This window comes from Diplodia seriata (genome assembly GCF_021436955.1).
Source record: "Diplodia seriata strain FDS-637 chromosome Unknown scaffold_1, whole genome shotgun sequence".
In the NCBI taxonomy this organism is placed as follows: Eukaryota; Fungi; Ascomycota; class Dothideomycetes; order Botryosphaeriales; family Botryosphaeriaceae; genus Diplodia; species Diplodia seriata.
In genome coordinates this window covers 115,240-139,630 of record NW_027117308.1, presented here as the reverse complement: position 1 = coordinate 139,630, position 24,391 = coordinate 115,240, and the positions used below count along the sequence as shown (strand labels likewise).

The window sequence follows — 24,391 nt, the reverse complement described above, 5'->3', positions numbered from 1 at the left end:
GTTCTTCACCTGATTTCCATACGTCAGCAGCTTCGTAGGGATCGGAAGCAGATGTCAGCACTAGAGTCACTACTGAATCAATTTTTGCATTGTGCCACACCTGCCAAGGTCTTTAACCTCGCTTGTTGCAAATCTGGGCTGAGGTGTGCAGATCACTTCCACCACAAAGGCTCGCATTAGGCAGAACCGTTGGAGCTAAGCCTTACACGGATGCTCTTCCGTCCAAAGAATCCACTGCTAAATGCGCGGAGTAACTGGAAGAGCGAGATTGGCCAGTAGCGGCATGCAGCTGCATACTTTGCCCCGCGCGTCCTGCAGTGGCCCCCACCATCATCCATGCCCTGACAGGGCCCTACGTTCTTCGCTTATATTATCTCGACACCTCTACAAGACAGCTTCATACATTTCTCGAATCACCTCGCACCTTTGACGACAGCTCCGCGTTCGAGCCTGCCATTGAAGTTGTAGTCACCTCCACCGAGGAAATTCCGGAAAGAGCACCAACAATGGCCCTCGGAACGATCATGGAGCTTCCTTTGGCGTCGATTGCTTCGTTGGTGGGCGTATCGATAGCAACGGCGTTGGTCTCTCGCATATTCTACAATCTTTACGTCCATCCTCTGGCAAAATTCCACGGGCCGTGGTACGCGGCGTCCTTCTCGCTGTGCGGGGCCATCATTTCAGTTCTTCGCGTCGAACCACAATGGCTCATGTCCTTGACCAAGCGCTACGGAAGTCCGTTTTCCTCCATACGAAACGACATGCCATCCACCGCTAACAATCGAAGCCGACAAACCAATCCGCATCGCACCGAACCTCCTGCTCTTCCCGATGGCCTCTGCCGTCAAAGACATATACTGGGACGCCAAATGTAACACCAAAGCCCCGCTGTACGGCACCGGCGCCTTGGGGCCCCCGCACCTCTTCACCACGCTCGGCGGAGAAGAGCACCGGGCACTTCGGAAAGCGCTCGGAGGCTCACAGGTAAACACCCCAGCTGAACCCATCAACCAAGCTAACACGGGCACCGCAGTGGACCATCGGCGGGCTGAAGAACGCGTGGGAGCCGCGCATCGACGAGCTCGTGCAGCTCTTCATCCGCCGCCTAGCCGAACGCGCAGAGAAGAACGAAACCGTCACCATCTCAGACAAAGTCGCGTACGTCTTCCCACCACCACCACCACCACCACCCCTCCGTCTTCCCTCCCCTGCTGACATTCGCCCCGCGCCACGGCTGGCTACGTTGTACAGCGAGTTCGCCGCCGACGTCATGACGATGCTATCCTTCGGCGAGCCGTGGGGCTTCGTCGCCAACAGCCGCGACGAGCGCAACATGCTACACAGCTGGCGCGAAGGCCTCGACTTCTTCGGCTTCGTCGGCCGCTTCCGCTGGTTCCGCGACGTCGTCATCCCGACGCGCGTGGGGGCGCGGCTCTTCCTGCCCTCCGTCGCCGACGACTCGGGCATGGGCTACCTGATGAGCCAGGCGGACGGCGCCGTCGCCGAGCGCGAGAGGCGCATCGAGAACGAGGGGTTTGCCCAGGAGAAGCCGGATTTTTTGCAGCAGTGAGTCGTTCCTGTCCCTGTCCCCTACTCCCCCCAACCACCACCACCAACCCACCACTAACACCGCACCGCACAGCTGCCTCACCGCCCGCCACCCATCCACGCAAGCCCCCCTCACACCATCCCAGAAACGCGCCCACATCACCCTCCTCATCCAAGCCGGCGCCGACACCACCGGCACCGCCCTCGGCAGCACCCTGCGCTTCCTCCTCACCCACCCAGCTTCCCTCTCCCGCTGCCGCACCGAACTCTCCCACGCGCTCGCCGCCCGGCGTCTCTCCTCGCCCATCCTGTTCGACGAAACCCGCCGGCATCTCCCCTACTTCGTCGCCTGCATCAAAGAGGCGCTGCGGCTCAACCCGCCCGCTACGAACCTCTTTGCGCGGGTCGTGGGCGAGGGGGGGAGGAGGCTGGCCGGGGTGGACGTGCCTGGGGGAGCGGAGGTGACGGCGCATGCGTTTGTGGGGGGGAGGGATGGGGACGTGTTTGGGGGGGAGCCGGAGGCGTATAGGCCCGAGAGGTGGATGGTTGGGGGGGAGGGGGGTGGTGAGGGGGAAGAGGAGGGGAAGAGGAGGGTGGCTGCGATGGAGGGGGCGAGTTTTGTGTTTGGCGCTGGTCCGAGGGTTTGTCTTGGGAAGGATGTGGCGGTGTTGGAGATGTGGAAGGTGCTGCCTGAGGTGAGTTGTGACTGCCTGGTTCGGGGTTGAGGGGGCGCGTGCTGACGTCGTTGGGTGGGCAGATTGTGAGGAGGTTTGATTTGGAGTTGGTGAGAGAGGGGCGGTATGTCGTTGCGGGCGGTGTGGCGTATAATAAGGGGTTGGAGGTGAAGATGCGGTTGAGGGAGGAGAAGGCTTAATTGGTCGTACGCCTTGCGGTGGTCTTGGAACTGGACGTATCGAGGGAGGAGAAGGCTTGATCGGTTGTATTTGCTTGCCATGGCTCTGAAAGTGGATTCCTGAATGCTTCTGCCTCGCATGAAATATGCGCAGACGAATCAGAATGAATTCTATTTGCTGATTCACATCCGAGACTACAGAGTGCCCTTCGACTAACATAAGAAGTTCAGAAAGATGTCAAGGTATGGTTTTCAGGTGTGCATGCAGTAACTTCTATATTTAGGCACAAGGCTGTGGTTGACTCAGCTCTTTCGAATCGAAGCTGATCCATACTTACCCCGCCTCACATCGTCAGCACCGTCCTTCTCTGTAACAAGCGCAATACAGAATCGAGCACCGACCAGTTCTACGCCAAAAGAGTAAGTGCGACGTCACGTTGAGCATCGGAGACCGGCATAACACGGCCTATTCGCTGACCCGTGCGTTTAACCAGTCCCGCTGTCGACCAGTATCCTCTCCGCCTCCGGCTTACTGCGGATCAGCCGGGCGTCCGCGACGTTATGTCTTGATCGAATGCTACATGAATAGCCCCGCCAGAGACACACGATGCCCAGCGACGCGAAAACGTTTAGAGTCTCCATTGCGCCGTTGGAGCGTGACAAAGACAAAGTGCGCGAGGTGGTGGGGGAATTCATGACCGAGGATGATGAGGATATTGTCATCAGAGTGTCTTCGCTCGCGATCCATCCACGCCAGCGCAACCAGAGCGTTGCGACAGTGGACCTCTCGAGGATTCCGTTGTTCTGGCATAAGCGCGAAGATCAGAGTGAACCACTCAGCCTCACATCCTCTGGCGGAATTCGCATGACTTTCGACATCGACTTCCATGGGCTCACGGCTCTCTACACCCCTCCTGACTCACAATGGGCAATGGAGTAAGTTCTCGTCCTCGCAACCCATATTTAATTCATACTTACACTACGAGCAAGCATCGTTGCCTTGTCAGGCTTAAACGGACATGCCTTCGGCTCATTCAAACAGAGGGGCAAACCCTACATGTGGCTCCGAGATTCTCTTCCGTCAGACCTTCCAAACGCCAGGATCATGACGTACGGCTATGATACTACTATCACTGGAAGTGCATCGTTCCAAACAATTCCCGATTTGGCAATCAAATTGCTAAAAGCGGTGGAAGGGGTTCGTAAGAATCATCGGAAGCCACTGCTACTACTTGGACACAGTATGGGTGGTGTTCTCCTCAAGGAGGTCAGTGATATTGTTTTCAATCATCCATACCCTGAACCAGTGCTGACATCCCCAGGCTATTGTTCATATGAAGAAAGGCACAAGAGAGGAAGACAAAGCGAATTTACAATCGATTCGCGGGATCTTGCTTTTTGGAGTTCCCAGCCTTGGAATGGACATCACATCCTTGATTCCCATGTTTGGAGACCAGCCGAACAGACCTCTCATTCATGCTCTTGGTCCGAATTCTGATCTGTTGCGCCGACTGGCTGAGGAGTTCGAGAGTCTGGAATCGTCAACCCTTCGACAGTGCCATTTCATCAGTCTCTACGAGACGGAGCTATCTCCCACAGCAATTGAAGACAAGGTAATAGCGGCACTCTGCGTTTATTAACAGAGAACAATGCTAATTGCCCCAAGGCGACGAAGACATGGACCATGCGTGGCCCACAAAGGATTTTGGTCTCACCAGAGTCGGCAACAAACGGAAAGCTACATGATCGAGCAAGACATAAGGTCTACCCAATCGGAAAAGCACACAGTGAGCTTGTCAAGTTCACACAAAACAATGACGAAACATATTTCTTCGTGCGAGACTGGATGGAGGAAATCGCTGCCGAAGTAGGAAATTCAGACACCTGTATGATTAACCCCTTATCATAGTCCACTAAATTTCATCCATACTTACACTTGCCAGATGCACCGAGAGAACTGTCGGATGATGAGATAGGTAGGATAGACGGCCGATTTTTCCACATACGAATAATGTATTGATCATTTTCGCTAGCTTGTTTGCGATCCATCGCATTCCCAGATCAGGATTCCCGTCAGCATCAAATCGATCCTTCACCTGGAACTTGTCAGTGGGTTCTCGAGAACGAGAGCTTCAAGGTATGGGAGCAGAGCCGTCAAGAACTCCTCTGGATCATGGGCAAACCGGGATCTGGAAAATCAAACCTCATGAAATTCACAATGGAACACAAACAAAAAGAGACAACTCCCCCTTGCGGAGTTGTCGCATCGTTCTTCTTCCACGGACGGGGAACAGATCTTCAACAGTCCCGTTCAGGCATGTGCCGTTCACTGATCCATCAACTCTTTTCAGAGTTTCCGGACGACTTCTCTGCGATGACACAAAAGTTCAAATCAATGTCAAGAGTGCGGAGCGAATGGAAGTGGGAAGAGAATGAACTGCAAAGATTTCTCATGTCGGCCATCCAAAACATCTCCCAGAGATGTTCTGTGCTGATCTTTGTTGACGCCTTGGATGAAGCCGGAGAAAGAACTGCGAGAGACCTTATCAATCTCTTCAAGGGAATGATCAGATCTCTTGAAGATACGAAAGGTGTTCTGACAGTCTGCTTTTCTTGCCGGTACTTCCCAATCCTCCAGGCCGATTTCCCTTTGAAGATCTCCGTGGAGGAAGAAAATGAGGATGATATTTCTCTCGTGGTGAACGAAAAGCTCCACGATATGACGGATGGTGACCTGGGCTACGGAGAAGACATCGCCTCCTTCATCATCAAGAAGTCGAAAGGGATCTTCCAATGGGCAAATTTTGTCGCCCAAACTGCCAGCGAGGAGTCAGAAAAGAAAGTATCCGTCGTAGAACTACGTCAGATCTTCGAGAACGTGCCCCAGGATCTCGAGGGTCTGTACAAGCGCCTATTGACCAGGTGTGCCAAGCCATGGCATACTCTGAAACTGTTCCGTTGGATTCTTTTCGCAATGAGACCACTGTCTCTTGAGGAACTACGGGAAGCGATTACTCTCTCAGCAGATATGCGTCACTCCTCTGTGTTACACTTACAGCGGGACCCGCTTTACATATCCGACGTGGAAAACATGCCCACCGTGGTCAACAATCTCTCTCAAGGTCTAGTAGAGATTCAGTTCCACGAGGAGCGACGGATCGCCCAGTTCATTCACCAATCCGTCCCAGACTATCTGACTGAATCTGGTTTGAAGGTCCTGGAAGATTTGATCCCCGGAGAACTGACGGACAAAGGACATTTCGAGCTCTCTCGATCCTGCCTCAAATACCTCAGATTTCCGGAAATCCAGACAGCGGCCAAAAGCATCGAGAATTATTATGAAAAGGGCGAGAACTCGTTCCATTCTCTGTGCCAACGATTCCCCTTGTTTCTCTATGCATTCAAATTCTCGAGATTTCATATCATCGAGGTAGAAATGAGTGAAATTGAACAAGTCGATCTTTTGGAACTTCTCGTGCATCCCGATGGCGAGGATTTCCTGTTTCGCTGGCCAATTCCCAAACACCCCGCTTTGACCACCTCGAAGGATACGCTCAAAAAGTATTTTCCGATAAAATCCATGGACAATTACGGTATGGACACTGCATCGACTATTCCCGAAATTTGGGACCGGTTTTCGATCGAACCCCATGTAGGACTCCGACAATTCCTGTGTCTGGCCGGTATCAACAGTGCAGTAAAAGGACTTGTGAGCAAGGGAGACCCTCACCTTATTCCATCTGAACAAGAGTTTGGGGAGACGTCCCCTTTGGTGTGCTCATTGATGGGTAGATCACCCCACCTATTTGAGTATCTTCTTGCAACAAACTCATTTACGCTAAGCGCGGTTGATGAAGGTACTCAAATTAGGATGCTTGATCATGCCGTCTCCTGGGGACGACTGGAAGCAGCCCGCATCCTGATAAAAGAATATGGCCATATTGGCAATGTGAAGGAGCTGGCCTCTAGCTTCATCTGCACGGCCGCACGATATGGACACCATGAGATGGTTGACCTTCTGCTCGAAAACGACGCTGCAGTGGATGGTAAAGGCGCTGGCCACAGGGGTCGTCTCCACTGGGCTGCTGAGCAGGCCACACGCTATGGACTCCTCCCCACAAGGGTTAATCTTTGTCTTGAGCACGATGCGGATACTGCGGTCGATGGCAAAGGCGCTAGCCACAAGGGTCCTCTCCACTGGGCTGCTGAGCACGGTCACCGTGATATCATCACCCGACTTCTTGATGCAGGAGCAGAGTTGGATCAACTGGATGGACGTGGACATTCGCCACTCCACTACGCCGTCAAATCTGCTCATGGATGTTGTGTACGAGTCCTCCTTCAGGCAGGAGCCAGAGTGGATCTGAGAAACAAGCACAGATATACACCACTACTCTATGCTTACCAGTACGGACTCGAGGCTCTTGTTGACCTACTTCGCACTGCTGAAGCGAAACCTGGAATTGCAAAAACAAATCTACTCGATATGATGTTAGCCAAACGTCACTACAAGTCCTCTCCCGCCTCTCGTCTTGCCGTGGCCATGAGGATTTACGAAACCGGGGTAGACCTCGAAGCTCGAGATGTCCATGGATTCACTGCACTCGCTTTAGCAATCGTGTCAAAGCATCAGAGAGAGGTGGAAAAATTCCTTGAGCTGGATTTCGACTTGAATGCTACCGATAAGCTTAACCTTACTCCTCTGATGCTTGCGGTTCTTTACACTGAAAATTGGTACGTGGAAGCTCTGCTAAGAACTGGGAGGACCAATGCAAGAGCAAGGGACTTCAAGGGTCGGACTTGTCTCATTCTTGCATCAATGAGAAAATTGGAGGTAGAGTACAGAGACGGATGTCAGTGTGCTGAGGGCCAAATGTGGAGTTGTCCTAGAAGATCATTGCGCTATGGACTGGGAATCCATCTTCTTATTAAAACGGGATGCGAAGTTGATGCTCAAGATGACAATGGAGATACTGCGCTGTCACTTGCAGTCGAGCACAAAGAAATCTGGGGTGTGGACCAACTTACGAAGGTGGACCAACTTCTTATCATCGGGAATGCCAACCCCAACATCTTGAATCATAGAGGCCAGACAGCCCTTATGAAAGCGGCTTCAGATGGCAATGCACGCATCATCAAGCGCTTGCTCAACTGCAACAGAACTGATCCGAACTTACCAAATGAACATGGCCAAACAGCGATTTCTTTCGCAGCCGAAAGCGGTCACTCTAGGGTTGTAAAGCTTCTTCTGGATGCCAGCAGTGCTCGAGGGAACACAATGGATGTTACGAGAGATGGGATCTCAGACACCGAATCGAGAGAGATCCGAGGATGGACTCTACTCATGTATGCCGTCGCTGGTGTATACGATGAGGATGAATGTGAGGAGGGGCAAGACAAGACGAGGCGAAAGAAAAATGTTTTAGAACGTATCCTTCAGGCTGGCCGTTTCGACATCAACGCACGAGATAAAAGAGGCTGGAGTCCCCTTGCCCTTGCAGTGGAATATGAGAATCTCAAGACGACCGGAATCCTCCTTGCGCACGCAAACACGAACCCAAACATCCGAGATTACTGTGGACGCACACCACTCATTCAAGCGGCAAGAACCGGCAACACCGAGATTGCTCAGCAGCTTCTGAACCACGACACAACTGAGCCCAGCCTCCTTGACAACAACGGCAAATCAGCACTCTACTTTGCAGTCAGGAGTGGAAACGCTGAAGTCGTCAGACTACTCCTTCGTACAAGTCGAGTACAGGCGAACAGCAAGCCAGATCTCTTTGGAATGACGCCACTTCTATGGGCTATAATCCACGGTGATATCACGATTCTTGGCCTGCTGCTCGATACAGGCGAGTTTGACAGCGAGGACCTCATAAATGCAGATACGGAAGCAACTTTGCGGTTAAAGAGAAGCAGAAAAGGGGTGTTTGGAAGAGGCAGAGAGAATACACCAATGTGCCGGTATTGGCCCTCAAAGACGCTGCCTTGGCAACTGGCTGGCAATCATACGCGAAACACATATGGGAAGGCTTTGGATGAGGCGTTGTCGAACAAGTAATCGGTCAGGTCCGCAACAGATTTCTGTAATCCCAGTATTTGAAGCATTCTAGAGCCAATACAAGTAGACATCGACAGCAGCGGTGGTTTAGAAAGACAATTTACCACAACCTTTTGCACTGCCTTTCGCGTGTTCTTCCTGTCGCAAGACTACTCACGGTGCCCTCCACGCCAAATCCAACATGTGCGGAGTCACCTGGACTCGTATCGCGACATTCGCGTGTGCGAACGACCCCAAATCGGAGCTTCGTCTTTGCAATGTCCTCTGCAAGAGGCTGAGCCCCCATCGTCCGATCGCCCACTAAATCCTTGATCTGCGAAGAAGCGAAATTAACTCGTGTTCTTTGTTCATTGTCGGGTATCACTCTTGAGCAAACCCACATCGGGATTTTGGGTGGTACAGATGACTGTGGATACTGCCAGGCTGTAGCTTACGCCGTTGGACCAGAACGCATGCGCACCAATGCACATGACAAGCAGTGAGCCAAGAGTCGCGAGTCCGTACGCCAGAAGCAGGTTTCGCGGCTCGTACGTGTAAACGGTTACTGATCGTTCATGGTCCACAGGACGTTCAACCAGAGTGCTATTGTACCACCGGTTACCATTGCAAAAGACACAGAGATTCGAAAAGGAAGGACTTGAAACTACATACCTGAAGAAATCTTCTGTCATCAGATTCAATGTCACGTTCTGACTGAACTCCTCTATCATGTTCTTAAAAGACCTTGTCGAGTTTTGCAAGAGGGAATTGTCCCATGGGTTGAATGGGTTGATAGTTCGAAACATGGCCACATATTCCATGGAATTTGTAAGCACAGTCTCTTGGATTCTTGAAGTGCTTACAATGTTTCGTTTGTTTTCTCGGTTCTTGGATGCTCCCATGTATCCCAGAAAGCACTTTGCTAAACCCCTGAAATACGTTGTATAGAGTGCTTGGTTCAGGTTGAATTCCGTTGGCTGGTCATGGTTCGCTGGACCGGTACCCCATTGATAATGCAGCTCAGCAACTTCGTTAAGAGCTTTTGTATTCACCACTTGAACAGTCTGGTCGTTACCAGTTTTTGTGACACTGACCGCCCATGTTGTATTCCACAGTCGACATGTGAGAGATGTCGATGAGATCGTCTGCGTATCAGGCTGGTCATATGCAATGACCATCCATAGCTCGTTCTTATTCCCTGTCATGAACCCGTTGTCGCCAGTCGTGAAGCCGGATACATGAGAGGCATCCTCGTCTGCAGCACCTTTGAAAGGGATCATGGCATAGTATCCGATATGTTCGTCCATTGTCGGCGCCCAAGAAGTAACATTCCCCTGCGGACCAACCTGGGGATTGTCGAAGAAGTAGGTGAAGTTTTCGAAATTGATACCAGAAATGTTAGAGGCATGACTTACATTGTCCTTGCCAAGATACCCGAGAGAATGGATTGCGGCGATTGTCGTGTTTCGAGCCACTTCGGCAGATGACTCGTCGCATGAAAGCTTAGGTGCGATAAAATCAACTGTGTAGGTCGTATTTCCCACCGCAACGGGTCGATGAATTGGAAAGAGTTGTCCCGTGGTGGCAGTCGAAAGGATTAGTTGGGAAAAGCGAGGAGACACATCTTCTACAAAAACAATGTCCGGATGGACCTAGTTACCAGTGGCCAAGGATGCCCACCTCGATAGGGCTTGGTCTACAACTTCGTGGCTATCTGAATCGTTCAGGTTCAACGGAAGGTTTTGAAGAATTCTTGGTACAGGGACTAAGATTTCCAACGGGTCCTTGACTGAGGCGGTTTTGACAGAAAGCGTTGCCGGAGTGATCAGCGCGATTAGCGGAATACACCTATACAATCATTATTTTCGAAGCATTTACTCAAGGTATGAAATGTGTGTATTCTTACCATGAGGCGACTGCTAGCAAAGCCAAGGTCCTCATCTTCGAAATCATCTCCAAGTTAAAGAAGGAGAACAATGTCTCGGTAGCCGCGAATGCAGCATCAATACCTTGGATGCTAATATGCTTGTGGCGTAATGTTTTCCAAAGCCGCTGAGTAAACGCAATTTGGGTTGAACAGCAAAAGCAGCATTTGGCAAGAAAGGCGAAAGCGCTCCCAAATCTAGAAGAAGGGTTAGCTACAAAGCTTAAACTTGGAATGGGCTAAGATACCGCAGAGCCCATTGTTGTCGACTGGTACTTCGCACGGCTTGACCGTCCAGCAGGATATAGTAGAAATGATGTCCAACTGAGAAGGCGATTCCGGCGACGAATGTGATGACCATGAGAGCTAAGGCATTTTGATGAAACTTCTGTGCGTGCGAACGAATATGGCTGTCCTTGGCGACTTCTTCCTCAGGGTGTGAGTCCTGATCTATGTGTGGATCGGCACTAAGGTGTGATGGGTCTGGGATGCTCATTGGCTGAAAACACCTTGAGTGTGTTCTTCGTAAGGGAATACCCTCCTGGTCATCCATAGTCTCCAAATGATCGAATTAAACGGGTAAGTGATCTTGTCCAGCATCAGTTGGTACTGGTTGAAAGTGGAAGCGCTGATGAATGCCCAATGCTAAAACGTTCTTGTATCCTTAATCCGAAAAGGCGACTGTTGGACGTCGTTGAGCGACAGATCAAAAATTGATGTGGAAGTAAAGGTGGATAGCAAGGACCCTTTACATAGCTATATATGCCTCAAGATCTAGTCATGCGCTACTATCCGGAAAGTTTGCCTGAAAAGAGTTGGGCGTGAAAGGAGCGAGACATGTGGAGGCTGTGCCCCGCTTGTACGACTTGTTCCCGTCAGCCCGATGACTTATTTTAGAACTCAAGAAGACAGGCTGCATAAAACCCATGCAATGTGATGCCAGAACTTTGGTTTAAGTGGTGTTCAACCGAGTGATGTGGCGATCATGGAATACGTAATGTGAAGGCTGATTTTCAATGCAACGCTGCGTGATTAATCGGTGTACGCAAGGCTGTCGAAATCCACTGTGAAAGCTGCCAAATCTTGATCAGCAGCTGAACAGCCTTTGTATTGGACATTGCGCGGAACACTTTCATCACAAGAACATCACTCCCAGTAGGTTTAACTTGTGAGCTTCGCAAGAGGGCTACGTCCTACATTGAAGCGTTATCACATATGCAAGGCTGAAAATTCCATCACACCGTGAATACGAGAAGCTGTGGCACTCAAAGCTTGCTGAGCTCATGCAAGCCACCCTCTTATTTAGAAACGGACTGCGATAAGCTGGCAGGACCAAATCGCGAAAGTGCACACGTCACATATCGCTGGTATCGCCTACAAGCCTTAGAAATCATTTGCGCCGTCTTTCATTTCTTTTACCCTCCTACAAGCCTAGGGATTCCCATACAGAGTGTTGTACGTGGAAGTCACAGAAGTGGTCGTGTTTTGGTTGGGGAAGCGGCGAGCGCGGAGGAAAACACCGAGGCGCCATCGTCGGGTAGGTACTTGATCGCTATCTGCCCATCGCTCTTCTCCAGACCTTGTCAGTCGGCGATCGCTCCATTCTCTTCGCGTGGCCGGTGGCCTTGATAATTGCGTCGGCATATGCCGCGCGCACGCCGCGTCTCTCCAACTCGACCAGGCCGGCCATGGTGGCGCCGCCCGGCGGCGAAACCGAGTCTCTCAGCACGGCCGGATGCTGGCCTTCTTGCAGCATCACGCCCAGTCCCTTGAAGCACTGGGAGATAACGGCGACGGCTGTTTCGTGCGAGAGCCCCTGTTGCACGGCGCCATTGACGAGGCCGTCAACACCGACGGTGGTCAAGGCATAGACGGCGCCATTCAGCACCGTGGCCGCGTCGTAGGCGGCCTCTGGCACCTGCTCGACTCGCCCCACCCGCTCGAACAGCCAGGTGGTGAAGTCGACGAGGTCGGCAGAGGCGGCTTGGGGGTCGGAGATGAGCGTCATCGACTGGCGCTTGCGGGCGCCGATGTTGGGCATGGCCCGGATGATGTCGAATTCGTCCTCCTTGGCCTCGCGCACAGATGGGCCACCGAAGAATATCGCGCGTGCCTGTGCCTCAGTTAGATGTGGCGATGCTGAGAGCACGCCGCTGATCTGCGGCGTGGTGACGCCGGCCAGGATGCTGATGATCTTTTTGCCGTGCAGGGCGTCGGCCATGCCCTTCGCGCCGAGCACCTGCTGCAGCTGGTCCGGCTGGTGCGAGAGCAGCACCGCGTCGGACCTCTTGACTACGCCCACGTTGCCGCCGGCCACGACGGGGATGTCTGGGTTGATGCGCTGCAACAGCTTCGCGACCCGGGCGGCCGACGCTTCGCTGCGCACGCATGCCGTGATGTGCTTGATGCGTTTCGGCACTTCGGTTTTCGGCAGCCCCTCCAGGATATTCATGGCCATGGTTCCTGTGAGCCATTGTGTCAGCCCGCATAGCCCCTTCTTGAGGTGCTGCTAGGACCTCACCGCATCCCAGAATTGCGAGACGCATCGTGACGGCGGGGCGTTGGTCGTTGATGTTGGAGGAGAGGAACAGAAGTCGCGTCGTTGTTTCACTGCCCGCCCAAGCTCGGACCGCCCAAGCTCGGACCACGACACTGTTCCACAAACTCCATCATCACAAGCAGCGAGTCTTACGAGTGAACAGGATAGCTACGCAGCTTCGCTAGTGGTAAAATCCCATCTATCAAAGGATGATTGAGCCAAAAGTGTTTCTTATGCACTGCCGTCGCTTTCCACCACCAACAATTCTCCGCAACAAATACTGCTTGGGGTGATTGGCCAGGGTGATTGGTTGCATAATGTGAAACATCCTCAAAGCACTGGCTTCGACTTCCTCTTATCAGCCACCGGTAGCCGCAACGCCCTTATCGCATTCCCACCAATGAGATCCTCCACGAATTCCTTCCTCTGACCTCCATCGCCATTCACCGGATACTTATCGACAGCATCAACGCAATCATTCCAATCCAGCTACGGGAAATTCCTCAAAACATGACCTCCTTCCGCCCCCTTGTTTTTGCGACACCGAGAATTCCTTGGTATAGTACTTGGGCGACCAAACACTAGTATTGATATACACATTTTCATGTTTCCATATCACGCCGACCATGTCCGCTGCCCACAGGTAGCACAAGTGTCCGCAATCAATTTTCAAGTCGGGAAAATTGAGCGCTATGGGGTCGATATACCGCACCGGCCGGCCGACTTCGCTGGGGCAGAGCGGCGCCGTGTGGCCGAAATGTGTAAAGAAAGGGCGACGCATTTGACGAATAGCGGCCAGCAGTGGACGTCTATCAGCGGCAGATTCCGCAGACAGGGAACAATCCTTAATCATGTGAAGCCTTCGATGCGGACGTAGTGGTCCAGCTCCGTCATGTGGGGAATTTTATCCCGCTTTATCGAATTACTAAGTCTAAACGCTCAGCTTGTAAGTGGGTAATTTTACCCCGCTCGATTATAAGCGCTTGGAAAGTAGAAGTAAATACTACTAATTATAGTATTTATATACGAAGGATCGCGCTTGTAAGCGCTTATCAAGCCTTCAATCAAGCCAAGCGCAAGCGAGGGTCGCTTGCTTACTCCCCCGCTCCAACTTCCAAGCGATTTAAGCTGCGACCCCTGTTCCCACTATGGAGTGAAAACCTATACCAGGCTCTTCTCCGTCCAGTATGAACGGAGTGGGGTTACCGACTTACACCGAGCCACTCCGTAACGAACATCGTCATGTCTCCGATCATGTCTCCGAAAGACGGAGTGTCGGAGTAAGCGGAGACTGGAATGAATCCCTCAAACACCTCTCGCCGACGCTTACACAAGGAGACTATATAACTGCTCCCACGATCCAGATATGCCGTGCTTACTCCCACAAGATCCAAAGAACCATTTCCACCCCCCCATCCAAACCCCCTCCCCACCCTCTCCCAGCCATGCCCGCCGCCACAGTCCCCCTAGCCCAATACCTCTTCACCCGCCTCTCCCAGCTCGGCATCACCGCCATCCACGGCGTGCCCGGCGACTACAACCTCACGCTCCTCGACCACCTCGACGCGGCCGCGGGCCAGCACTGGGTCGGCAACGCCGCCGAGCTCAGCGCGGGCTACGCCGCCGACGGCTACGCGCGCACCAAGGGCTTCGGCGCGCTCGTGACGTGCTTCGGCGTCGGCGAGCTGTCGGCCCTCAACGCCGTCGCCGGCGCATACGCCGAGAAGGCGCCCGTCGTGCTCGTCGTCGGCACGCCGCCGCGGGCTGCGCAGGATGCGCGGGCCTGCCTGCACCATACGCTGGGGGATGGCAAGCCTGGGGTGTTTGCGGAAATGTATGAGAACGTATCCGTGGCGCAGGCGGTGCTGGTGGATGCGGAGACGGCGACGAAGCAGGTTGATGCGGTGTTGAGGGAGTGCGTGAGGCAGAGCGCCCCCGTGTATGTCGCGGTGCCGATGGATATGGTTGCGGCGGCGGTGGCGGCGCCCGCGGCGCCGATCGACGTGGCCGTCGCGGGCGGAGGCGACGCAGGCGTCGAGGATGGGGTCGTCCGGGCGCTTTTTGGCAAGATGCTGGGGGCGGAGAGGCCGTTGATACTCGTGGATGGCTTCACGGCGCGGTTCGACATCTCGGACGAAGTTAACGAGTTGGTTGCGGTGACGGGATACCCGACGCTGACGACGCCGTTCGGGAAGAGCATCGTGCGCGAGACGCTGCCCGGTTTCTGTGGCGTCTATGCGGGGCTGGCTGGCGATCCGGCGCATCAGAGGTGGGTGGAGGGCTGCGACTTGGTGCTGCGCTTCGGCCCGCTCGACTCGGACGTCAACACCTTCGGCTTCACCGCGAAGCCGAACCCCGGCGTCACCGTGACCTTTGAGCGGTACTCGGTGCAGATGCCGGGCGACACGGGAGCCTCGGCCGCCGCCACCACCACCACCACCGCGGTGTCGACCAAGTCCGTTCTCCAGAAACTCCTGAAGCGGCTGGCCGACTCGTCCTGCGCGCCGCTTCCCGCCCCGCAGCCCTTCCCCGAGAACCGCGAGCTCCCGCGCGAACAGCTGGAAAACCTTTCGCCCCCGTCACCGGACTCGCCCGTCGCCCAACAGTCCTTCTGGCCGCGCATGTCCGCCTTCCTCCGCGCCGGCGACGTCGTCCTCACCGAGACCGGCACCGCCTTCTACGGCGGCCAGATGCTCGCGCTCCCCGAAAACACACGGCTGCTCAACTCCTCCATCTGGCTCTCCATCGGCTACGCGCTCGCCGCCACCCAAGGCGTCGCGTTGGCGCAGCGGGAACTCGCCAACAGCGCATCATCATCGCGCGCGCCCGGCCGCACCATCCTCTTCGAAGGCGAGGGCAGCTTCCAATTGACGGCAGAGGCCGTCAGCGACATCGTCCGCAACAGGCTAGACGTCGTCATCTTCGTGCTGAACAACAACGGGTACGCGGTCGAGCGCATCATCCACGGTTTCCACGCGCAGTACAACGACGTGCAGCCGTGGCGCTATCTCAACGCCCCGGCCTTCTTTGGCGCGCCGCTGGACGATCCGGCGTATCCGGTGACGACGAGCAGGGCGGGCACGTGGGGGGAGCTGGAGGATGCGCTGGGGGATCCGAGGCTGGTGGAGGGGAGGGGGCTGAATGTCGTGGAGGTGTGCTTGGGGATGGGGGATGCGCCCGCGTCGATGGTTAAGTTTGCGGAGTATCTGAACAAGCGCAATAAGGGTGGCGCGTGAGATGGTGAGCGTTAAAGTGGTGGGGTGTGGATGGGGTTCAAGTACACTCACAAAATATGCCGTCTATATCTTTTGACGTCTCTCTTCTACGCGGCGCGAGACGCCACACCACCCACACCTTAAAGACCTGTCACCTAGACACACCCCCTCGCTCCCTCACCCCAGCAGTTCCCCCATCCACCCCACCACCCACTCACCTCTCCTGCACCGCAAGCCCCGGATGCCCCGCCAACCCCTCCCAAAACCCCACCTCAAACTCCCACGGCTCGAACCCCCCCTGCGTCTGCCACCCTCCCAAGAACTCCGCACACCCCAGCAGGTCCTCGTCCGCATCGGGCTCCGGCCGCCACACCATCAGCGAATCCAACAAACTCTGAATCGTCCGCGTCGCCCGCGTAAACAGCGCGAAATTCGGCTCGCCCGACCCGATCAGCACCCCCGCCCGCATCTCGGCCACCAGCACGCTGAGGTCCTGCACCATGCGCGACCGCGTGACGGGCAAGAGCGAGGCGCTGGTGGACGGGTTGAGGAGCGCGAGCGAGGTGACGCCCGCCGCGGGGAGGCCGTACTGCGCCACCTTCCACACTAGGCTGGTGCCCGAGTTGACGAGCGTGTTGCGCAGGATGATGGCTTCGACGGCGAGGGAGAGCATTTCGCCTGCCGTGGAGAGGAGGGAGGGGTCCGGCGTTGTGGTGCGATTCGACGAGACGAGCCCGAGGAGGAGGGTGATGTGGAGATAGTCGAGACGGGTGCCGGCGAGGAAGTCGCGGTCGAAGGGGTGGAGGTGGGGGAGGGAGGTCAGGCTGCCGGTGAGCTTGAAGTGAGGGGGTAGTTCTTCCCATTGTTTTTCCATCTTGAGCCGGATGGCACTTGGGGTGGACGCGTCAGTTTGGGTCGCGGCGGGGTGCTGGGGCGCTTACTTTGCTTTTTCGCTGTGGTGTTCGTGGGATCGGTTCCGATACAGCTCGAGTATTTCTTCCTTGAGGGAGGCAAACAGAGCAGCGCAGCGGGTGTCTGCAGTGTAGTTGATGGGTTCGGCTGGTTCGTGGAGCGCATCGTGATTGGATGTTGTGGAATGTGGCCGGCTGCCATCGTCATCCCAAAGATTAGGTGTATTGGTAGGGAGCTGGAATTTGCAATACGTCTTGATGATTCGCGGTGGCCGGCCAAGAAAGATGGCCAGGCTTTTGTCGGCGGCGTAGATCCTCGCGAAGATGGCTTTCCGCAGCTCTGCGACGAACGGGGGAATGTTCGTATCCAATTTTTCGTGATAGCCAAGAGCAAAAAGGGAGCTTGAAAGATCGCCTACCCTTCTCCAAGAGTGATAACCTGTGGCGAGTCAGAGCCGTTGTGTGCTGCATGGTTCGACTTACTCTGATCCCCGTCAACCTGGGAGTGAACGATGCAATTTTCGTACTGCAAGACGAGCTGTAAATCATCCAAGCGGTCGGCGGCAAGACATGTCTCCAGGCAGCAATCCCCTATGTAGGTTAGGGACCTTATGAGATCCCACCGTTGGGCCTCGTCGGTGTAAAGCGGCGGGAAGGACGTGGTATCCAAGGCGGCCCTGCTTGCGGCGCTGAAGAAGATGCCGAGAACATCCCAGCGTAAGCCGTGACCAAGCAGCTGCGAGAAGAACTCGTTCACACTGGTGTTTGCGTGTAAGATTATCGGTCTGTCGGTGGTCTCCAGTAGACTCGCATGCTGGGAAACCCAATCATCTGACATTGTCGCATTCGCGGACTGAGCCACAGCTGCGGCGATGCGGGCAACAAATGGCTCGGCCAAAGGGAGATTGACCCTTTGGCCAAGCCAGGCATGGACTAGAGAGTCCAAGTGAGACATGTCGGTCCGGCCCAGTTGCTTTAGGGTATGGACTGCCCTTTCGACAATAGCTCTGTCCTTGGGCATGTGCCTGCGTGGCGAGGAAACGGGGGTTTGTAGGGCATTATGCAAATGCGAATCAGAAGTGGGCAAGGCGAACGAAGAGACGTGATTGAAAATGGTGGAATGGCTGGAGGAGCCGAGAAAGCCGGGGTTTGGATAGAAATGCGGTTGTGGTGAAGCAGTTGACGTGGCTCTCTCACTTGATTCCCTGGCGCTCCGGTATGTTGGTATGTGGCTAGGATGAGATGACCATGTACGCTTACCGAGGACGGCTGCGCTGGAATTTCCGACGTTTGAAAGGCTGGTTCCTGTAAACACAGTTATCGGCTTGGCGACGGTCCTGGCACCGTGCACATATGGGTTTCTCGTGACCGCACGCAAGTTTTGCGCGTCGGCATGGGTCACAAGCCGCGAGTCTGACACTCATCTCTGTCCCTGTGTGACTGCGGAGTCGTCGGTGAAGCTGGCATGGAAATACGGAGGAGAATCGGTGAGTCAGGCGAGACTCCGATTTCTCCGATCCGAAGAAGCCTTACTCCGATCACGCCAGTCGAGTTGCCCAACTCCGATTGGCTAAACGCTCGATGCTGAAGTGCCCCAGTCAGATACACTCGCAGTCCCGTCACACATATGAGTTATCGACAATTCACTCATTTTGTTTGTCTTCTCCATCGTCCCCCAGAATGACGCTGTCGATGACCACTACCCAACGCAAAGAGATCAGTGCAACTCAATGGGGAGTTGCGGCGCCGTGCAGTAGCCAGATCTTCAAGACTCGCTGTCACCAGCGTAAGCCTTCATCTCTAAAATGGGACCGTGAGTGTTCTTCCCTTCGTCGATTCTACCCACTGCTGACTTGACCGTTTAGATCGCTTGACCCGCGAGTCGGCAAGTCGGACAGGCTCCTCTCTCAAAACCGCCTTCAAGCACCTTCGGGACCCGAACGTCATATCACTAGGAGGCGGCCTCCCTTTGAGTGAATACTTCCCCTTCGAGAGCATGAGCCTGACTGTACCATCCTTTAAGCATGGTCCGAATCACGACGCACTCCTCCATGCTACGAAGCATGACATGTCAGATGGCCTCAGCATATACGACCTTACCGTTGCTTTGAACTACAGCCAGGGGAGCGGCGCAGCACAATTGCTACGCTGGATCACGGAGCACACGGAAATGGTCCACGACCCCCCATACGCCGACTGGCAGTGCACCATGACCATTGGCAACACGTCTGCGTTGGACATGGTTTTGCGCATGTTCGCTGCCCCGGGAGATTTTGTCCTGTCAGATGACTACACCTTTGCTACCGCCGTCGAAACAGCAGCGCCCATGGGAGTTGGCTTTGCTGGGGTGGAGATGGACGATGAGGGAATGCTTCCGGCGAGCCTGCGCGACACGCTCGAGAACTGGGATACGATGGCACGCGGAGGCGCTCCCAGACCTTTCCTGCTCTACACCATACCAACTGGCCAGAATCCTACAGGCGCCACGCAGAGCGCCCAGCGTCGCCGAGACATCTACCGTGTGGCACGAGAGTATGACTTGATCATCTTGGAAGATGACCCGTACTACTTTCTTCAGATGGATCCTTTCGTCGCAGTCAAAGAAGACACCGGGGCTCCTGCGGAGCTGCATCCGTCGGGCCAATTGCTCGAGATGTTGGTCCCGTCGTACCTCAGCATGGACACGGATGGAAGGGTTGTTCGCATGGACTCGTTCAGCAAAGTCATCAGCCCCGGTACTCGGCTTGGCTGGATCACTGCCTCGCAACAGATTGTGGAGCAATACAAACATCACGCTGATGTCTCAACGCAAGGCCCTTCCGGTTTGAGTCAACTTGCCCTTTTCAAACTCCTTGACGAACACTGGGGCCATCCTGGCTACCTCGACTGGTTGCTGCACATTCGTAGGGAATACACAATGCGTCGGGACTTCACCCTGGCCGCCTGCGAGCGATATCTACCACGGAATATTGTAAGGTGGAGTCCCCCGCAAGCTGGCATGTTTGTAAGTGCAAAGATACTCCTGCTCATTCTAGAATCGTACTAACCTCTGGGTGTAGCAATGGCTGAAGGTCGAAGGGAGCAGCCATCCTCAAGCTGGAGCCAAGACTGCGGCCGAGATAGAAGAAGAGATCTGGCTTGAGAGCATCAAGCAAGGAGCTCTTGTAGCACGCGGCAGTTGGTTCTATGTAGGGGGCGGGAAACCGCATGGCGACATCTACTTCCGAATCACCTTTGCGGCTGCTTCACTTGACAATATTGCGGAGGCTGTGACGCGGTTCGGAAAAGCTGTAAGCAGAGTGTTCCGTCTAGAGTAGAAGAACAGTCATTCCATTCGAATGCTAGAAATCTACACCCGCTCTACAACTTCGCCAATACGCCGTCTGGCTTCAAAATGGACAGATGGCTCCTGCATATCTCGTCCACCGACTTGCACCTACAACAGATCAGATCTCACTGCCTGGTAGAGATACAGGGGGAGAACTTACCCTGTCAAGGCCATCGTTGCCTTGAACTCTCGCATGAGTATTTTGATGGCGAGATCCACACCCGCTTCGCCATTGTACTGCTCCAGAGGTCAGTAAAACACCGATTGGGGATCTTCAGCACAGCGTTCTCACCACCAAGCCCCAAACCGCCACCCTTCCCACGAAACAATAGTCAGCACCCAAAGCAAGCGCCTTGAAGATATCCGAGCCACGCCTGATGCCGCCGTCCACAGCAATGCCGATCTTGCCCTTGGCCACAGGAGCGCATTCGCGCAGGGCATCCAGCGTAGCCGGCACACCATCCAACTGGCGGCCGCCGTGGTTAGAGATGACGACGCCATCGAGTTTGTGCCTGATGGCGAGCAGGACGTCCTCGGGGGTGTAGACTGCAACGCAAAGCGTCAACGCCAGTCACTCGCGGCAACAAGAACCTCGCCCCTACCTCCTTTCAGCCAAATCTCCATGCTCGTCTGCTCCCGCAGCCACGGCACAACTGTCTCCCACTCAATCGTTTGGTCTAGCCAACCATCAGTCTCGCACAGGCACCCCACGACGGAAACGCCCTCACCATAGCCCGCGCCATTCTCAACCGCTGGCACCCCCTCCTCCTCCTCCTCCTCATCCTCCCCCGCCCGCGCCTCCAAATTCGGAAACCCCAACTCCCTCGGCATCTCGAACCCATTCCTCGCCTCATTCAGCCGATTCCCCAGAACAGGCAAATCCACCGTCAGAAACGCCGCCTTGTACCCAGCCGCTTCGCACCCACGTCAGTCAGCTCAGCATGCGCAGCATCGCAACTCCCCCACCTCACGTGTGACGTACCCTCGGCCCGTCTGAGTATCCTCCGCGCCGACCGCTTGTCGTTCAGCAACGACACCTGCATGACGTACGGATTGCCGCCGCCGCCGCCGCCATGCGCGCTCTGCTCGCCATGCTCGCGCTCGCCCCGCTCGCTCTGCGCCGCCACCTCGCCCAGCTCCGTGTTCGCCCACGACGACAGACACATGGCGAGCCCGTGCCGGGCGGCGGCGCGCGAGACGCCGTTTTCGCCGTCGGCGTGCGCGAGTTTCTGCGCCGCGCAGGGGGCGAAGCCGAGGGGGATGGGGGTCTGTTGTTTGGCGTCGTTCGTTGGAGTGTTAGGATCTCGGGTTGCTGTGATGTACGTACGTACATGACAAAATACTACGCGGGGGGGTTGGGGACATCACGCTATGTACTCGCCTTGACGCCGAAGATGGTTGTCGAGGTGTCGATGGCGCCGACGTTGCGCAGAATGCGCGGGCGCAGCTTGTAGCGCGCGTAGGCGGCTTCGTTGTCGTGGAGCGTCGTCATGTCGTCGGCGCCGTGGTTGAAGTATTCTGCCCGCGCGGCATGCCCCGTTAGCGGTAAGGCGGCGGGCGTTTGGGTTGGGTCAGTGGTGTGGCGCACCGCTGATGGTACGGGGGAGTTTCTTGTCCGCTTCTGCTTTCAGGTCCGAGATGGTGAGGACCTTGCTGTCGAGGGGTTGCGGGCGGTTGGCCATTTTGGGGGGTGCAATTGCGAAAGGAAAGTACATGGACGCTGCAGTCACAAGGCTTGGAGTTTTATTTTTTGAATTCTTTATTTTTTGAATGCGTTACGAAAGACGCAAATGGTCATAGATACCGCAAGTACAGTTTGGAAGCGGAACCGGTAATGGTTGGGACGAGCCCCGCATGCCGGAGTCCAAGTCCGAGCTGGCATCGGAGGCCTGCTCCGTGATTGTAGAGCAATCGGCCAATCATGCCGCCAGGGATAGGACTTCTTTGACTATTCCGGCTAAGTCTGCAGTGGGGAACGACTGATTCGTTTATCATTGCCCCAAGATAGACGGCGAGAATAGTGGCATCTCATGAGCAGCATAGGCAGCCGATAGCGCACCAATAGGGAGATCAGCTCGAAGCTGCACGTAGTAGTGGGGTTGCATGGATCAAAGCTCCTACAATTAAGCTTGCTACGCCTTGCCCCCAATTTCCACCATCCATACTCAGCTTCACAATCGCAAGCATGGGCTCAGAGTCAAGAATCCGCGTGCTGGTCGTCGGCACCGGCGGCGTCGGGACCATGGCGAGCGTCGCGCTGGAGAAATCCGGCCGCGCAACCGTCACTGCTGTCCTGCGGTCCAACTACGACCAAGTCAAAGCCCACGGCTTCGAGATCGATTCGTGCGACCACGGCAAGCTCTCCGGCTGGCGGCCGTCGCATAGTAAGTGAGCAGCACAACCACGCCCCACACGTTCCTGACGAGCCACGCAGTCGTCCCCGCAGTCCCGCAGGCCAACCCGGCCGAGCCTTTCGACTACGTCGTCGTCACTATGAAGAACATCCCCGAAGTGTCCAACATCCCCGAAGTCATCCGGCCGGCCGTCACCGACGGCCACACGGCCATCGTCCTGATCCAGAACGGCATCGGCATCGAACAGCCGCTGGTCGACGCGTTTCCGCAGTCGGTCGTGCTTTCCGGCGTCAGCTTCGTCGGCGCGCACCAGCGCAACGGCTGCGTGGTGCACGACGACCACGACGACTGGGCCCTCGGCGCGTTCCACAACCCCAACCTGGATCCCACAGCGGAGCGGGCCAAGGCGGACGAGTTCGGCGCCATCTACAACGCGACGCCCGCCGACTGCGAGGTCGTGGACGACATCGTCTACAAGCGGTGGAGGAAATTGCTCTGGAACGGCGTCTTCAACCCAGTAAGTGCACCACCGCCTGGTGGCCGGGGAAGCTGGCTGACGGCCCGCCCGCACCAGCTGTGCGCCATCACGCAGCTCAACAGCGCCGCCATCCGCCGCTACGGCGGCGAGTACAGCCTGATCCGGCCGGCCATGGCCGAGATGGCCGCCATTGCGCGCGCCGACGGCTACGACCTACCCGGCGATGTTGTCGACGTCATGATCGACTCGACCCCCATCGAGCTGGCGTTCCGGCCCAGCATGTTGGTCGACGTGGACAAGGGGAATCCGATGGAGGCCGAGGTCATCTTGGGCAATCCGCTTCGCATCGCAAGGAGGCTGGGCGTCAAGACGCCCATTTTGGACGATACGTATCGCATGTTGAAGCTGACCCAGGCGAGGCTGCTTGATGCGCGCGGCATCATCACGGAGCCGAAGGAGATTCCGAAGACGGATTTTATCTGATGTGGTCAGGGGTCTTTGTTGTTGGTCGGGGGGATTGGTTGCTGAATAATATTGAGAGATGGATTGGAATCACAAACGCAAACGTCGGAGGTCCTGTGACGCATGTCGGAATCCAATGCCGACGGATGTAATCTCTTTATGCTGATAAGCCACAACGCGATAGACGCTGCTGATCGGCAAGCCGCATCTTCCCCGCATTTTTGACCCTGTGGCATAAGTGGCAGCTCATCAACAACCGACAGTGGCAAGCAAGCGGAAGAACAGTTGCACGTACGATGCCCCGAAGTGCCCGGACCAAGACAAGAACAAAGACCTTCACCGGTTGCTGGACCTGCAGACTTCGCCGCCTCAAGTGTGACGAGACCAGGCCGGAATGCTCGCTGTGTGTCGAGAAGGGCGTCGCCTGCGGGGGATATGACGCATGGCTGCAATGGCTGCCCCCCAACCGCAACAGATATGCCAAGACCAGCTCCAAGGGAGAAGCCCAGCGCCGAAGACTTCTGCCGGGCAAGTGTGCTCATTCCTAAGAGCAATCGACTCTTCACTGACGGTAGTATAGCAGCTTCCGTACTTCGGCTGACGAATGGACAAGTTGAGGCTGCCATTGCCGATATCGATCAGGCAGAGGGGGCAGAATCGCGCGGGCCATTGAGATGTGGAGAAGACAGGACGTGGGCTGCGGCAAGGGGGCGGCGCCGGTTGGGGTGCTGAATGC

At 55.4% G+C, this 24,391-nt stretch overlaps 8 protein-coding genes across 8 annotated transcripts; 5 read left to right on the top strand and 3 right to left on the bottom strand.

Moving 5' to 3' along the window:
• Window positions 1-506: 506 nt before the first annotated feature.
• SLS55_000037 (uncharacterized protein) lies at window positions 507-1,570 on the top strand (the record flags this gene model as incomplete). Its single annotated transcript, XM_066771554.1, has 4 exons — window positions 507-735; window positions 788-984; window positions 1,034-1,158; window positions 1,252-1,570. The coding sequence occupies 4 exons, from the start codon at window positions 507-509 to the stop codon at window positions 1,568-1,570; spliced, it is 870 nt and encodes a 289-aa protein (XP_066636833.1).
• Window positions 1,571-2,636: 1,066 nt separating this feature from the next.
• On the top strand, window positions 2,637-3,341 carry SLS55_000036 (uncharacterized protein; the record flags this gene model as incomplete). The annotated part of the gene is made up of 2 exons (XM_066771553.1): window positions 2,637-2,644; window positions 3,017-3,341. 2 exons carry the CDS (start codon window positions 2,637-2,639, stop codon window positions 3,339-3,341), a joined length of 333 nt encoding a protein of 110 aa, XP_066636832.1.
• A 2,898-nt stretch (window positions 3,342-6,239) lies between these two features.
• Window positions 6,240-6,719, bottom strand: SLS55_000035 (uncharacterized protein; the record flags this gene model as incomplete). The annotated part of the gene is made up of 1 exon (XM_066771552.1): window positions 6,240-6,719. The coding sequence occupies one exon, from the start codon at window positions 6,717-6,719 to the stop codon at window positions 6,240-6,242; it is 480 nt and encodes a 159-aa protein (XP_066636831.1).
• Window positions 6,720-11,920: 5,201 nt separating this feature from the next.
• SLS55_000034 (uncharacterized protein) lies at window positions 11,921-12,914 on the bottom strand (the record flags this gene model as incomplete). Its single annotated transcript, XM_066771551.1, has 2 exons — window positions 11,921-12,831; window positions 12,890-12,914. 2 exons carry the CDS (start codon window positions 12,912-12,914, stop codon window positions 11,921-11,923), a joined length of 936 nt encoding a protein of 311 aa, XP_066636830.1.
• Window positions 12,915-14,352: 1,438 nt separating this feature from the next.
• Window positions 14,353-16,143, top strand: SLS55_000033 (uncharacterized protein; the record flags this gene model as incomplete). The annotated part of the gene is made up of 1 exon (XM_066771550.1): window positions 14,353-16,143. One exon carries the CDS (start codon window positions 14,353-14,355, stop codon window positions 16,141-16,143), a length of 1,791 nt encoding a protein of 596 aa, XP_066636829.1.
• A 2,582-nt stretch (window positions 16,144-18,725) lies between these two features.
• Window positions 18,726-20,350, top strand: ARO8_1 (Aromatic/aminoadipate aminotransferase 1; the record flags this gene model as incomplete). Its single annotated transcript, XM_066771549.1, has 3 exons — window positions 18,726-18,846; window positions 18,899-20,037; window positions 20,093-20,350. The coding sequence occupies 3 exons, from the start codon at window positions 18,726-18,728 to the stop codon at window positions 20,348-20,350; spliced, it is 1,518 nt and encodes a 505-aa protein (XP_066636828.1).
• A 43-nt stretch (window positions 20,351-20,393) lies between these two features.
• SLS55_000031 (uncharacterized protein) lies at window positions 20,394-22,043 on the bottom strand (the record flags this gene model as incomplete). Its single annotated transcript, XM_066771548.1, has 6 exons — window positions 20,394-20,469; window positions 20,522-20,598; window positions 20,675-20,907; window positions 21,344-21,673; window positions 21,739-21,879; window positions 21,950-22,043. 6 exons carry the CDS (start codon window positions 22,041-22,043, stop codon window positions 20,394-20,396), a joined length of 951 nt encoding a protein of 316 aa, XP_066636827.1.
• Window positions 22,044-22,546: 503 nt separating this feature from the next.
• Window positions 22,547-23,676, top strand: SLS55_000030 (uncharacterized protein; the record flags this gene model as incomplete). Its single annotated transcript, XM_066771547.1, has 2 exons — window positions 22,547-22,745; window positions 22,796-23,676. 2 exons carry the CDS (start codon window positions 22,547-22,549, stop codon window positions 23,674-23,676), a joined length of 1,080 nt encoding a protein of 359 aa, XP_066636826.1.
• Between the last annotated feature and the right edge of the window lie 715 nt (window positions 23,677-24,391).